Source organism: Elephantulus edwardii, unplaced genomic scaffold (assembly GCF_000299155.1).
Source record: "Elephantulus edwardii isolate Elephantulus edwardi_28Jun2011 unplaced genomic scaffold, EleEdw1.0 scaffold00005, whole genome shotgun sequence".
NCBI lineage: Eukaryota > Metazoa > Chordata > Mammalia > Macroscelidea > Macroscelididae > Elephantulus > Elephantulus edwardii.
In genome coordinates, this window is record NW_006399755.1 from 22,898,202 (window position 1) to 22,912,473 (window position 14,272).

A 14,272-nucleotide genomic window follows, 5' to 3' on the forward strand; every position below is an offset into this window, starting at 1 on the left:
AGGGTGGAGGGACTGCACAGAAGAGGAAGGCCCACTATGAGGTGGATTGATTCAGTGAGTGGGGTAATCGGGATGGGTGTGCAGGAGACGGTGTGATTGGCACAGGACAGAGCAGAGTTTAGGGATGTTGTACATAGGGTTGCTATGTGTCGCAAGCAACTCAATGGCACATAACAACAACAACAACAACAATCTTCCTTAATTTTCAGACTCAACTAACTAATTACTTCCTTGACATCTCTACTTGGTTGAACAAAAAGCACTTCCAATATAAAGTAACACCTATTAAAATTCTTTTCTTCCCAAATTTTCTCTGTCACTGGAAATGCTCCTACAAATCAATGGGTTGCTTAAGCTAGATTGTGGTCCTTTTCATTTTCTTTTCTATAATAACAAAATTATTAGGGAAATTAATTTTAGATTTTTTTAAATTTATCCAGACTTTACCTCTGAGCATCTTTATCACCACTAATCTCAACTTAGTTGAGTCCTTATTTGGGAGATGGAATTTTATGAGGAATAATGTGGCCTCAGAACTGGAGGAAGACTTATAAAAAAGCTGCATTATGTAGATGACACAACCTTGCTTATTGAAACTGAGGAGGACCTGAAACTTTTGCTTCAGAAGTTAAGGGAATGTAGACTTCAATATGAAAATGAAGCTCAACATCAAGAAAACAGATATTTATACCTGAATGAAACACAAGGAACACAAGTTTTGTTTTCAAGCTGATATAAAATGAAAGAACAAATTTCAAAAGATGTAAAGTAAAAATAATACAATTTTTTCTTAATTAAAATTAATGAAAGTAAAACCAAAAATAAGAAAGATATCTCACCACTGGGCCTATTGGCAGAACCATGATAGATGGAAAAGAGATTGAGATAACAAGCAATTTCATTTGCTTGGTTCCACAATCATACTTTTGACACCAGTAGTTAAGAAATCAAAACAAATTGCATTAGTAAATCTGCTCTCAGGGACCTCTCCAGAGTACTGATAGATAGATAGATAGATAGATAGATAGATAGATAGATAGAGCAATGATAGCAGTCCAGAGACTAAAGTGTGCCTGCCTCAAGCCATGATCTTTGCAATTATTTACTATATGTCAGAAAGCTGGACAATGATCAAAGGTGACAGAAGAATTGATGCCTTTGAGTTGTGGTGCTAGAGAAGAGTATGGAACATGCCATTGACTGCCAAGAAACCAAGCAGGTCTGTCCTGGAGGTGGTGAAACCAGGTTGCTTTTGGGAGGTAAGGATTATGAAACTCGGTTTCACATACTTTGGGCATATTGCCAGGATGGGCCAATGCTTGTAGAAGGACATCATTCATGGAAGGGTGAAAAGACAGTACAAGAGAGGAAGACCCTTGGATGAGATGGATTCAAATAGTAACTGAGGTAATATGGGCAGGTGCGTCAGAGGCAGTGAGATTGGCTCATAGTAGAGCAGGATTCAGAGCTATTGTGCATAGGGTTGCTGTGAGTTGGCGTCCACTTGATGGCACATAAAAACAACAACAATCTTAACTAACTTTATGCCGCATCAAAAGATGGTTGCTGTAACTTCTTAACTTTTCTCCCTGATTTCATTCTCCTCACAAAGTGATATTTTAGAAGGATAAGCCCAAGCACATCCATCTGTGCTAAAAACTTTCCAGAGGTTTCCCAGAATCCAGCTTTATTTCCTCCTACTTTTCCCCATCTACTTTTCCTGAACTTGACAGGTACACACCATTTTTAGAAACTTTGCTTTCCAGCACTGCAGCTGGACTATTAAAAATTAGAAAACCCCACTGTAACACCCATGCTATTGCTCCCAGCCTTTATCAGTTACCAGATCTGTGTGTGTGTGTGTGTGTTTCCCTCATTAAAATATGAACTTTCAAAGGTGCAGGAGATGTGCCCATTTTGTTGGTCACATAGTGTTTGGCTCATAATTGACACTGGATAAATATTTGTGGGAGTTATGGAGTCCGTGTTGCAATGGCTGACAGTACACACTTGCATTTTTACAAAAACTTTATGAAATAGATACTGCTGTTTTTGTCACTTTGATGAAGAGAGATCTGTGGCCCAAAGGGGTTAAATGATTACAAAAAGTCACACAACTAGAAGGTGGACAAGAAGAAATATGAACTTGAATCTGTGCACTTTTGGAGTCCAAGATGTTTATCCCTCAGCTGTGTCTAATCTACTTCACAAGGGTCTTGCTTGTCTCTTCTTACTGATGCCTCTGCATAGCTCTAGCCACAACAAGGAAATAATTTACATGTTAGAAGTACTCAGAGAGACCTCAGTGAAACACAAATTCCTTTATAAAAGGCTGGTATGGCATCCACTTCCATAATAGCTTGCCTCTGGAAACCCTATGAACCTGGAGAAAGGACATAAGTTATACAGGAGGTATCCAGGACTTTCGTTCATAGGGTCATTATGAGTCGCCAGCGACTTGATGGCACTTAACCACCAACAGAGGAGAGAGAGAGAGAGAGAGAGAGAAACCACGATAGCGAGTGAGAATGTGAGCAGTTGGCCGAGCGGACAGAAAGCCATGCTCCCAAGCCAGCTTGGAAACAGGAAGTGGCATCATTTTCCACAATAGTTTGCCTCTGGAAACCCTATGAACCTGGAGAATGGACGAAAGTTATACAGGCGGTGTCCAGGATTTTCATTCATAGGGTCGATATGAGTCGTCTGTGACTCAGTGGCACTTAACAACAACAACAACACGAATTTAACTAGAGATTACCTGTTAGAATTTACAGTTCATTCTATTGACTTTTTAGAGGAGTTCAAAGTGCAAAGAAGGTGAATATATGTCCAAGACCCCTGGACTCCAGAAGGTGACCTTAACTGGACCAGAACCTCTATTGTTGAGAAGCTCCTGTTGAACATATAAATCACTGGCTATCTTTGGGCCTCAGTTTATTGTGAAAGGAAATAGACACAATAATCATTGAGAAACTTTTGGTCCTAGAGTTATATGACTTTACTATTTCAGAACTCAGAGACTAAGTTTTTGTTGTTGTTCAAGGCTAGCTTTTGATACAGGGTGGCATTTTATTAATCTAAAAGACTATTTGATTTAGTTCAGTTCAACATATAAATTTGTTCTGAATATTCAAGGCTGGACATCTTTACAAAAGGAGGCTGTATCTTTCTTCCTTGGGGCATCTGGTAGATTCAAATAGCTGACCTTGAGTTAGGAGTACAATGTATATTTAATACGTCATATCACCAGATTTTCTTGAGCTTATGGTATTGTTGTTGTTGTATACCATCATGTCATAACTGACCCATACCTCATCCTCCAGTGAATTTGCAGAGGCAGTAATTTGCACGAGAGGAGATTTGTCAATCTTTCTCTCATGGAGTAGCTGATGGATTTGAACCACCACTTATGCACTGCCATCACAGTTCCTTACCACAAACCACCAGAGCTCCCTAAGCTTATAGTTGTTGTTGCTGATATCTGCTACTGAGTCAGCACTGACCCAAAGTTGACCATTCAACAAGTTTTCCGGGGCAGTTAATTGAATGTAGGAGATTGCCTACCCTTCTCTCATGAAGTAACTGGTGGATTAGAACCTCATACCTTAGTACTATTGTTGTTGTGTGCAGTTGAATTATAACCAACCCATAGGTGACCCTCTAGCTTTCAAAGGCTTTCAGAGCAGTTAATCCTATGGGAGGAGATTGCCCATCCTTCTCCTGCAGAGTAGCTGGTGGATTCAAATCACAGACCTTTTGGATTGCAGTGAAGCTTCTTACAGCTAGGCCACTAGAGTGCCCTTCTAACTACCAGAAGTGTTAACAAGTGTTGTTATATTTTTAAAAATTTTAATCTTCACATAACTCAGTATAAAATACATTATTACTGTAATTAACCCCAGTTGGCAGTTCAGAAAATGATCACATAGGAAGTGAAAGGGCTTGTCAAAGGTCATACAAATAATTAGTGACAGAGTGCTATGCTCTTAGAGCCTGAAGAGTGGTTTGCTAACCTTGGAAATCAGAAAAACTTTCTGTAAAAGAAAGTCTGTGACTGACTCTTATGGAATGAGCAGGAGATAACTGAGTGAGTTCTTAGCAGTAAGTATGCTGTTAGGTGTTGTCAAGACAGCCAATGACCCGTAGCAACCTTATAAACAGCACGTCTGTACTCTTCCTTGGTCTCTGCTATCCTGATCATCCTCAGTATACTTCAGGACCAGAACCCTCTATCTTATCAAGCATGGTATCTTTCCAAGGATACGTCCCTCCTAACAACATGCGCAATGTATGTGAGATGAAGTTTATTCACAGCACTGTGGTTGCACTTTCTCCACAACATATTTATTTGGTCTTTTGATTGTGTACCAGAGTCAGAACTGGCCTTTAGCTGGCCCTCCAGCAAGGTTTCAGAGGAAGTTCATTGCACTAGAGGAGATTGCCCATCCTTCTCCCACAGAGCAGCTAGTGGTTTTGAACCATATGCCTTTGGGACTGCAGTACAGCTTCCTGCCACTAGGCCACCAGAGTTCTAGGACTCTTGATAGTCCATGGTATATTCAATACTCTTCTCCAACCCCACAACTCATAGTCATTGATTCTTCTATCATTCTTATCCAGCGTACATAAAGGAATAAGTTTATGTTGTCGGGAATCCCACCCCATTTGATATCACAAGTTTAAGTTCTTTGTTTCTATGTTTAAGTTCTATGTTTGATTTTATCACTGAGTAATTTAGAACACCATGGAGTAATAATGGCATAAATAATTCATTCCATGAGTAGTAATGGAATAATGAATACAGACGCATTATGTTTATTACAGTCATTTTACTTAAATACAGATAGTAGGCAGCCTGTCTAATACTATACAGTTATTAAGGTGAAGATCTGGAATTTGAATCCTGACTGCTTGGTTTCAGGATTCATGCAAAAACCCACCCCCCTTCATTTGAACTCCATTAGGCTTCTGTGAGTGAATGTAGAATACTCTGATCCTCATTTTATGTTAGGATATGTCAGGAGAATGTCATCTTGCATGTTCATGAAAAGAGAGTGAGAACTGTTAGACAAGAGCCACTCTAAACTTTTTTCCAACTCTGATTGTTCTTGAATCTATGAATCAGTCTTAGGCTCCTATATGTTTTATTTTTTTAAAGTACCAAACTATCATCCTTAGGCTTGACAAAAGTGCTATTATGATTTATGCTCTGCTGCTGTCAGGGGCGTTACTATGGGTGTAGGAGGACACTTAACATTCTATGTTTTAGAACTAGATGACTCATTTTCTTTTAGATTTATCTTCATAGTGGCTTTTCTGAGAACATAATTATGTTTGTGTGGAAAGCAGTGGTAAGCAACAACAGATCAAGCTTCTAGAGTGTAGAAACTCTTGCTTACTCATCTTGATACATACTTCATCCCATGTCTGACACAGTATGTGCCAGCATGGCTGCATAATAAATATTTGAAGACACTGGAGTATGAAACAAAGCCAGAGCCACAAACATGGCTCTTCTAATATGGACCAGTGGGTCTCCGCTTCAATTGTAAATTAGAATTACTAGATATCTAAGGCTCCTTTCGAGACAAGTCATTTCACAAGTCTGAAGTAGATGAAAATTGTTGTCCTTCCACTTCCTGGCTATTCAATTATATAACTTTTATATGAATTATATAACTCCCTATTCAATTATATAACTTTTCCAGGCCATAGTTCCCTTCAAATATAAATAAAGAGAATAACAGATATTGGTATATGGGTTTTTGTAAAGACCAATGAAACAATTCTCTAAAGAGAGGATCAGGGAGCTCTGGTGGCTTGGTAAGAAGCTGCACCTGAATTGGACAATTAAAACAGACATTGGTGGTGTGGGGGGAAGAACGAACTGGGGATGAGGGTGGAGAAAACAGTGCAACAATGAATGAATGAAAACCCAAAATCTCTGTAAATGTTCATTAAAACTAATAAAATTTAATTAAAAAAAAAAAGAAGAAGCTGCACCTGGAAAGTTGTGCTGTTCCAAACTACTAGCTGCTCTGATGGAGAAACATGGTATGCCTCATCATTTGCTACCTATGAAAGTGTCATTTGCTACTTTGAAAATTGCTGGAGGATCAGCTATGAGCTTGTTCTGACTCAATAGCACATAACAACAAAAAGCAGATGTCCACAGATGTCACCTCAGCTATCACTATTCCCATAAACATCACTTTCGAAAAGTAGTTCTAAGAAATATCTGAAGAAAATATTTTTAAGAAGTATTTTTGACAAATATCTATTCTCGAGATGATTCTCAATTCTAGCCAAGGTTAGGAAGTACTCTGTAAAATTTTTTGACTGTTCCTAGATTGAGACATCATAAAAGTCACATCCATGGCTCTTTAAAACAATTCCCCAGTGTCCTGCAATATATGCAAACTAAGAGATGATGGAGGTGCAGTGAAAAATCAGAGGGGGTGGTTGTTTGCAATTAGCAGACAAGCTAGTTCTGTGCTGTTGTGTCCATTCTAGCTGCCTTTATGAAGAAATGGTTATTTCAGTTTGAGTGTTGTTCTTCTAGAATAGACCTTCTCTTTTGGTCCACAGATCTCTTCTTGGGAGTTTAAATATTGTTAGCTACCCACTGATCTCTGTTTGCAACCTTCTCTCTCTCTCTCTCTCTCTCTCTCTCTCTCTCTCTCTCGTCTCTCTCTCACACACACACCCCAAAATACTTCAAATGCTAAATTTAAGATATAAACAAGGCAAATAAGTATTTCACTTGGGATATTTAAATGAATTCTTTCTGGAAATAAAAACAGCCTTACAATCAATAGGAGACTTCAAAAACCACAGGGAAGTTCACAAGTGCCCACCTGAGAAGTATGGACTGTACTTGCGAGTCTTCATATATAAGACCAACTGGTTGCATGGTATCAGCGTTCTCAATTAGAGATTCACATTTCTAGAGTTGTGGATTTCTTTTATTTCTCTTCTAGATCAAACCTTTAATTTCTTAAGGAGGTGGAAACTAACTGGTGGAGCAGAACACGGTGGTTATTTGCTTTGTTCCTGCACCTTTGGGCAGAGTGAACAGTTGCTGAGACAAAAAATAAAATTAAACAAGTCAAGAGAAGGGACCTTTTTGGACACAGATTCTGAAACTTCAGTGGTAATATTGGTCCAGAAAAGGATATATTGCTTTCTTTCTAGGGTAAAGAGAAGAAAAAAAAAAAGAAAGAAACCTTCTTTTAATATGTCCAAGATAACCGCACAATAAATAGGCCTACAGTTTAATCATGCGTTTGTTTATTTACCTCATATAAAAGTCTCTTAAGAATGCATTGGAGCACAATATATAATAATTATATTGTAACATACATTGTGAGAAACTTCTGGAGACAATAAAATGTCCACCTGAAACAATGCAGTGTTCAATAGACGTATAAACCCATAGGTCATGCACATTTGTGCCGTTTTCTTTAACTATTGAGCCACAATGTTGAGCTAAAAGCATGAAACATATTTTACAGACAGACTGACACCAGAGGCCTAAGAAGTGTTATCAGAAGAAGCTTCACATTTGCATAATTGACTACATCAGTTCACATTTTATTTTAAAAATTCACATTGTTGTCTTCTTTCCTTTTTTAATTAATGGGCATATGACATTTATTCAGACCAAAGGCGTTCTCTCCAAAGTCAGTAGTTTGTCTATCCTCTGAGGGGCCATCTTTGAGTAAATGTAGTGTTGCTTTCTAAGCTGAAGCCACAGTTACAGTAAAACCTGTTAGAACTCAGCTCATATGTATATAGGTTAGCTAGAACATGGGTAAAAACCACATTCCTTTGCCCCTACCCCTAACAAACTATACAAAAGTTAGAGATAAGTAGAAACCATTTCGTAATTAATGTGAGAATTCAAGCCAACTCCTAGAGTGTTGCACTGTATTAGCAACTCAAATAGGCAACAGGGCAGACCTTCCAAATAAAAATTTACCAATGTCCTCACTGGCAAGGGGCCTTATGTCTCTTTTAAGTGATGTTCAGGTTACATTACACACAATACAAAATGTTACAAGAAAAGTTCTCAACTCTTATGTAGAGTTTTTGGTTTTGTTTAGAATTTTTTTTTTTTTTACACAAATGTAACACCACCATTGGCAGGCAATGTTAGGATATATAAATTAATAACTTAGAAAACATTACATTATATATACATTAAGTAATAAATACACGGTTATAAACAGGAATGGAGGTGTTAGAGCTGAAGGCAGTGCAAGAGAAAGAGAAAAAGACGGCAGCATTAAATTGAAAACGGCGTAATTGGCTGTGTGAGTGAAGAGAGGTCTTAGGAAACTGAAGAGGGAACGTGCAACAGCCAGGTTAAAATGGCTGAGGACACAATGTGGGAAGTGAATGAAGCTGAGTTTTACACACAGTTATTGTGAATAACACAACTACCCCTTCCCATCCCCTAGTTTGTTCAACTTTATTCTGTTTACAGCAAAAAAAGTGAAATTTTAGAGAAGAGAAAAATATTGTTCAAAGCAGGCAACAGAGCTGAAGGGCAACTGTGGAGCTGGGTTGGATAACCGGGGAAGGAAGTTGGATATGGTTAGAGGTGTATCTTTTCTATTTGTAAAAGTAGTAAAGTGAAAGATATTGCCCAAGAAAGAAGGAAGACCAATTTCTTCACTTGTTTTTTTCTCTGAAAGAATCAAAGGAGCTTATATTAACTTGGAAATGCTTATTCTGTGTAGAATTTGATACTAAACCCTAGGTATTCAACAGGCAGTTTAAAGACGTGAAAATGTTTTACAAAAAAGGCACACAGGTTGGGAGACAATGGGACAGGTGAGCAGATTTAGAAATGAAGTTGTTAGTAAATTCAGTCACTAGAGGGGACAGACTCCCTAAACTTAGTGCTGAAAAATCTCTCAGTTTTGTGTCTTCCATTTTCAAGCCATTTAGTCGCGACCCAAACTGGCGTCCAGTACCACACGAAGCTCCAGCTCCCCACAGAGCTTGCACCCAAGGCAAGTCAACCATGGAATTTCCTGAGCTGTTTGCTTCATGGTCTTTCACTCTGGCTCCAAACTCAAGTAACTGGAAAGGCCAGGTGGCCCCTGTCCGATGCAGGCCTTGGCCCCCGTAGTGGACTGGCCCTACCATACAGCTGGCATGCTTGTTAAGGGTGGAATGTTCATCTCCACACACAGAGGGAGATTATGTGTCAGTCGGAGACTTGTCTTCTGTTCCAATCTCCACCTCGGTCTCTTCCAGCGAATCCCTGTTTTCTGGATCAATCACACAAAGTGTCTTTGTGCTACTGAAATAGTTGTGGCCCTCACCCTCCTTCTCCTGTCCTTCTGAATCCTCTTCTTCAAGGGTCAGTTCAAACTGAAACTTCTCCATCAGACCCTGGCAGTCTCTGTTCCTCTCATCTAGTGGAGGGGAGGGACTCTGGGGGATCATGCTCTGATACCAGTTCCTGTTATCTTCTAAGGTATCCAGAATGTCCTGGGCATCAGGCTGTACCAGATCTGCCCAGGTCTCCCACAGTGGATGGACAATGTAGTCAATGAAACCAACCTATAAAGAAAGAAGGTGATATATCCGTTAGTGTGATGAGTCCTTGTTCACTATGGTACCTAACCTGGTTTCACACAAAGAAAGAGCAATAGTCATGTCAGCAGTAGATTCCATTATTTCACCATCTACTATATAGCAGCCTTGCCTTATCTTTTTAAATCTTTTTTTGATACCAAAAGAGGTATCAGGCATCATTTAAAAAGGAGAGAATAAAGACTCAGTTTCCCAACTGCCTTCTTTAAGGCTACACAGCTAGTAATAGTGGAGCTGGAATCAAATCAGATTCCAAAGTCCGGAATCCTCTCACAACAGCTTGCTTCCCTCCTACCCCTTCTTTGTGCCAGGTAAGAAGTCTGGATGTAACTCACTCTGGGAATAACTTTGTCACTACTTGGATTCTTTCTGTGAGTCAAGCTCAGAAGTAGGACGCCCAGGTTGACCATGTTCTGATTTGACATTCTTTCCTTGATAACTTTTAAATAAGATACTGTTCCAAAATGAATGGAGGCCTGTCAGCCCTGAGCAAGCTAGCGTTTCTTGAGTACTGTGTGATCTATTGGCTTGCAGTCAGGTTTGACAAAATCCTGGAAAATACTTCAAGCCCCTAAGTAAACAGTAGCCTCTCTGTGGGCACATTTGCAATTGTTTGGGGCCTTATAGTGCACACAGCCATTCCCATCAGGAGAAAGAAGGGGCAATACAAACAATTAGGCAGTTCCTTTTACTGCTCTTCCTGTGAACAAACCCGAGGTTTATGGCTCTCTATAGTTTAAACAGGGACTATGCATCCTGCATTAGCTAGCTTTGTGGCCTCATGCTGACCTCTACACTGTCGGACAAACAGGAAACACTGAGGGTGGGGACAGGTAGACAGAAAGAATAGGAGCTAGTTGAATGACAGCATGGAAATCCCCTGTCATGGTCTGGGGTACTGGAGAGACACTAGGCAAGATTCAGAGGGAGGGAAGCAAGGGCAGCTTGTTGGCCCCCAGCAGACACCATACCTGTCTACGCATGGGAAACATTCCTTTACTCTCATTCTGGTATTTAGTCAGTTATTTAATACATACAAATTGTACTACAAAAATTGTATTAAAAATACCAACCAAACAAAGAAAAAACCCTTCAGGCATGTGTAATTATATATACATATTTCTCTGGTGCTTCCCTGGCTTTAACAATTAGAATTCCATCTGAAATCAGGGCATCTCTAATCTGCACTAGTTACAAGAGCAGACCTGAGAACGATGTATTTCTCTTACTTCCACCCATGCTGCTTTCCTCTCTTTTACTTCTTTACATATGCTTAATGGATTTTAGAGATGATTTTCAAGGTGTTTTCCAAGGACTGACTTAGAATAACAAAGGCAAGTCAATGGAGAAAACTGAATGAGCTGAACACACTGCAGTCATTTCCTTTCTTTGTTTTGCTTCTGCTCAGAAACACTCAGCACCTTTCGGAAAGGTAGACACTACTTGCTTATTTACTAGGTCGTGGAATGAGAGAGTTCTATAAAATCCCAAGACCATTCACTCAAGGACTCCGCAATGAGGTTAATCACACCAGGTAATGTTCAGCGGAGTCTTTCTGTAAAAAACACAGGAGTGATGACAGTGTCATGGCAAGAGGAAAACCTGTCTATGATAATGGAGAGTGAGGACAGTACAGTAGGCAGAGGGCAGGTGGCTGGCTAAGGGACTGATGAACAAGACCAGAAAAACAGCTTCTGTTCCTAATACTGAGGAGAGATATCTGCTTTACTTCTCTAACAAAGCTCTTCAAAGGTTCAAATAGGAAACCACCTGGGAAATGTGAAGAAAACCATATAGAACACATGTGTGGAGAAAAAAAAATCAGTGATTAATTAAAAGGTATTGCCTCCTCTCACTTAGGATATTTGAATTAACCCTGATTAACTGAACAGTATGCATTTCTACAGCATTTTCAATTTAGACCACTGTCACAGATTTTAACTTGGTTTGATAGGGTTGGTTCTTTTAAGGAATGACAAAGTAATAATTGTAAAAAAAAAAACAAACCCACAACCAAAAAACAATTTCATTGCCATAGAGTCAAATTCAACTCATGTCAATATTCATTGGGTTTTTAAGGCTGTAAATCCTTACTGGAGGAGAATGCCCATATTTTATGGATCTAGTGGGTTGGAACTGCCCAACATTCAGTTAATAGACCAATACGTAACATACTATACCACTGCCACCAATCCTCTTTAAGTCTTGGAAAGATCTAATAAATTGATGCTTCTATTTGGGCTTTTCAGTTAATGAGGGAAAAAGATAAGTTCTAATAAAAGACACTTCATATAGTTTTTTTTATAAAGATCCTGAACACACAGTATATATATGTGTGTGTGTATGTGTGTGTATATATATATGTATGTATATATATAGTGTGTGTATATGTATGTGTATGTATATGTATATGTGTGTATACACATATGTGTGTATGTATATATATGGTGTGTGTGTGTGTGTGTGTGTGTATACACACAACCACATATTCATTTGGCTCAGATAGTTTTTTGTTCTAAAAAGAAAAAAAGACTATTCACTTAACCTCAAGTCTTTTCTAAAGATTTTGATCTCTTCTAATGCTATAGACTCGGAAGCTATTGGCATCTGTGTATTCCTGTACACTCTGCCTCCAGAGCATTCTTGTCAGTTCTCAGCATAAAGTGAATTTAGAGCTTTGGATACACCAGCCTGCCAAATCAACCAGAAAATGCCAGGACATTTTCAATGGTGTAGAATCAGCCATGGAAGAGACACCAGTCAGGCTTTATACAATGGAGTGAAAGAGATGTGGGGAATAAAATTCAGTATCTATGGTGGTTTTTCCTTATCGGAGGAAGAAAAAAGCAACAGGAAATAAGGATGAGGAATGGAATTGTTGCTTAAAGACAGGCTTAAAAGAATACAGAGGGATTGGATAGAGGAGAAAGTAGCACTCAGTTGAATTAGTTGGATTTCTAAGGTTATAGACTACTTTCTCAGGAAAGGAGAGGGCAATCTTCCATGGGATAGATTGACATAGAGACTGTAACAATGGGCTCAAGCAAATCAGAGCTGATGAGGACAGCACAGGATAAGGCAAAGGTCTCATTCATAGGGTCACTAGGAGTCATAATCAACAACAACAACAACAAACAACTATCTAAACTATGAGAGGATATAGAATAGAAACTTTGACTGGATTTTGCTGCCTGCTTTACAATCCCCTGTGAACTGAAGTGTAATAGAAAGGCAAATGAGTCATGAGTATAATAGAACTGAATGGGCACTTGGTTCCTCATACTTTCATAGATATACATATTCTGCTAAGGGAAAAGAAAGGGGATACAAATGTATAGTTCTGCAAGCCACAAAACTCACAAGAATTTTCAAAATCAAGTATCAGATACCTGTGATTTTTCCACAGAAGCTGTGTGTTTGTCACACATGGGGCTAATCTCCATCCCCCTCTCCCGCTCTTTGTCTCCCTGCTGGAAAAATTCCTCCATAATGCGGTCTGTCCACTGCCGATACAATTCCAATGACTTGGTGGGATTGCTCAGGTCTGCACAGTGTACCATGTTGCGAAGGACCTGAAATGATCAAGTTTTTAAAGTCTCATAAACTTATGTGTAACTACTACCAGAACATTTTCTCCTTCTTGTACTAGTACACTTGGTACCCAAATGAGAACATTTTAATTGAAATGTAACTATGGCACATACACCAAAAAAAAGCAACACTACAAAACTACTGGTTAGCATTTGGCATTTGCCATTGTTGAGTCCCAGAGAGGAAAATGTGTGTCTTTTTAGATCTACAGTCACTGAACCTAAAAACTGGAAGGAACTCTAGAAGTGAGAGGCTGCTATCATTTCTTTCCCTCAGTTTGGAAAGAATGCAAAGAATTATTCAAAGGAGATGCCTGCATATTTTCCACTTGTGGAAAGAAGAGACCAGCTGATGGCAATTTGTATAACCAAAACAGACCCTAATAAACTTCCAGCCAATAGGATTTATGTCCAAACACAAGCTTTTGGCCCAACAGTCACGTATGCCCTGTTACAAATCATTCTTGCCATCTATTTTTAGAATCAAACGATTCGATGAATAGGGTTGTTTTACTTCAATAAATTAAAGAATAAATTTGAATGTCCATTACCCTTTATGTTCTTAAAATAAACCCAAAGCTTGTTGTGGTAACCCAGGCCAGGCAACTAAAATAACCTGTTTTCTTCTTTAGTTGTGGCTTGGTTTGTTTTGCTTTGTGTAAACTCAAAAGCTTGCTTTAAATACCTGTATGCGGTCAGTATAGTTATCCAGGAGAAGGACGCCTGAACTTGTAACTTTCTTTGTTTCCACCATTGTCTTCAGGTCAGCCAACAGGCTCATATGCTTGGACATATCAGTTGCTAAGACCTTGGGTAAAAAGGATATGAAAACTCTTTAACAAACTAAATCTACCAGACAAAGTTGGAATTCATTGTCCTATGAGGGAAAAAGTAAGTGAGGAACAGTGAAAAGTGGAGATCTTACCATGTCAATGACCATTTTCCTAAGTGTCTGACGCTGCTTTTTGCTGAGATTCTGGAAGATGTCACAGTGCTCTTCTTGTAGCAATTTGAAGCCAACGGCAAGGTGATGGTTTTCCAAGACAGATTCATCATTATACATCAAGGCAAGC

The 14,272-nt window shown here is 39.0% G+C and overlaps 2 protein-coding genes across 3 annotated transcripts in view; both read right to left on the minus strand.

Annotated features, from left to right (window-relative positions):
• Positions 1–9,156, minus strand: part of LOC102850352 (actin-related protein 2/3 complex subunit 4-like) — a 29,011-nt gene extending 19,855 nt beyond the window's left edge. Inside the window, exon 1 of the mRNA XM_006879836.1 lies at positions 8,804–9,156. Coding sequence (XP_006879898.1) covers positions 8,804–9,156 — 353 coding nt within the window. The remainder of the gene's footprint in view (positions 1–8,803) is intronic.
• Positions 9,157–9,210: 54 nt separating this feature from the next.
• LOC102861781 (cAMP-specific 3',5'-cyclic phosphodiesterase 4B-like) overlaps positions 9,211–14,272 on the minus strand; it is a 639,297-nt gene continuing 634,235 nt past the window's right edge. For both annotated transcript variants that reach the window (XM_006879759.1, XM_006879758.1), the window contains 4 exons: positions 14,125–14,272; positions 13,885–14,007; positions 12,999–13,181; positions 9,211–9,576 (listed from right to left, as the gene is read on the minus strand). The exon at positions 14,125–14,272 is cut by the window's right edge and continues 2 nt beyond it. In XM_006879759.1, the coding sequence (XP_006879821.1) occupies positions 9,211–9,576; positions 12,999–13,181; positions 13,885–14,007; positions 14,125–14,272 (820 nt within the window). The remainder of the gene's footprint in view (positions 9,577–12,998; positions 13,182–13,884; positions 14,008–14,124) is intronic.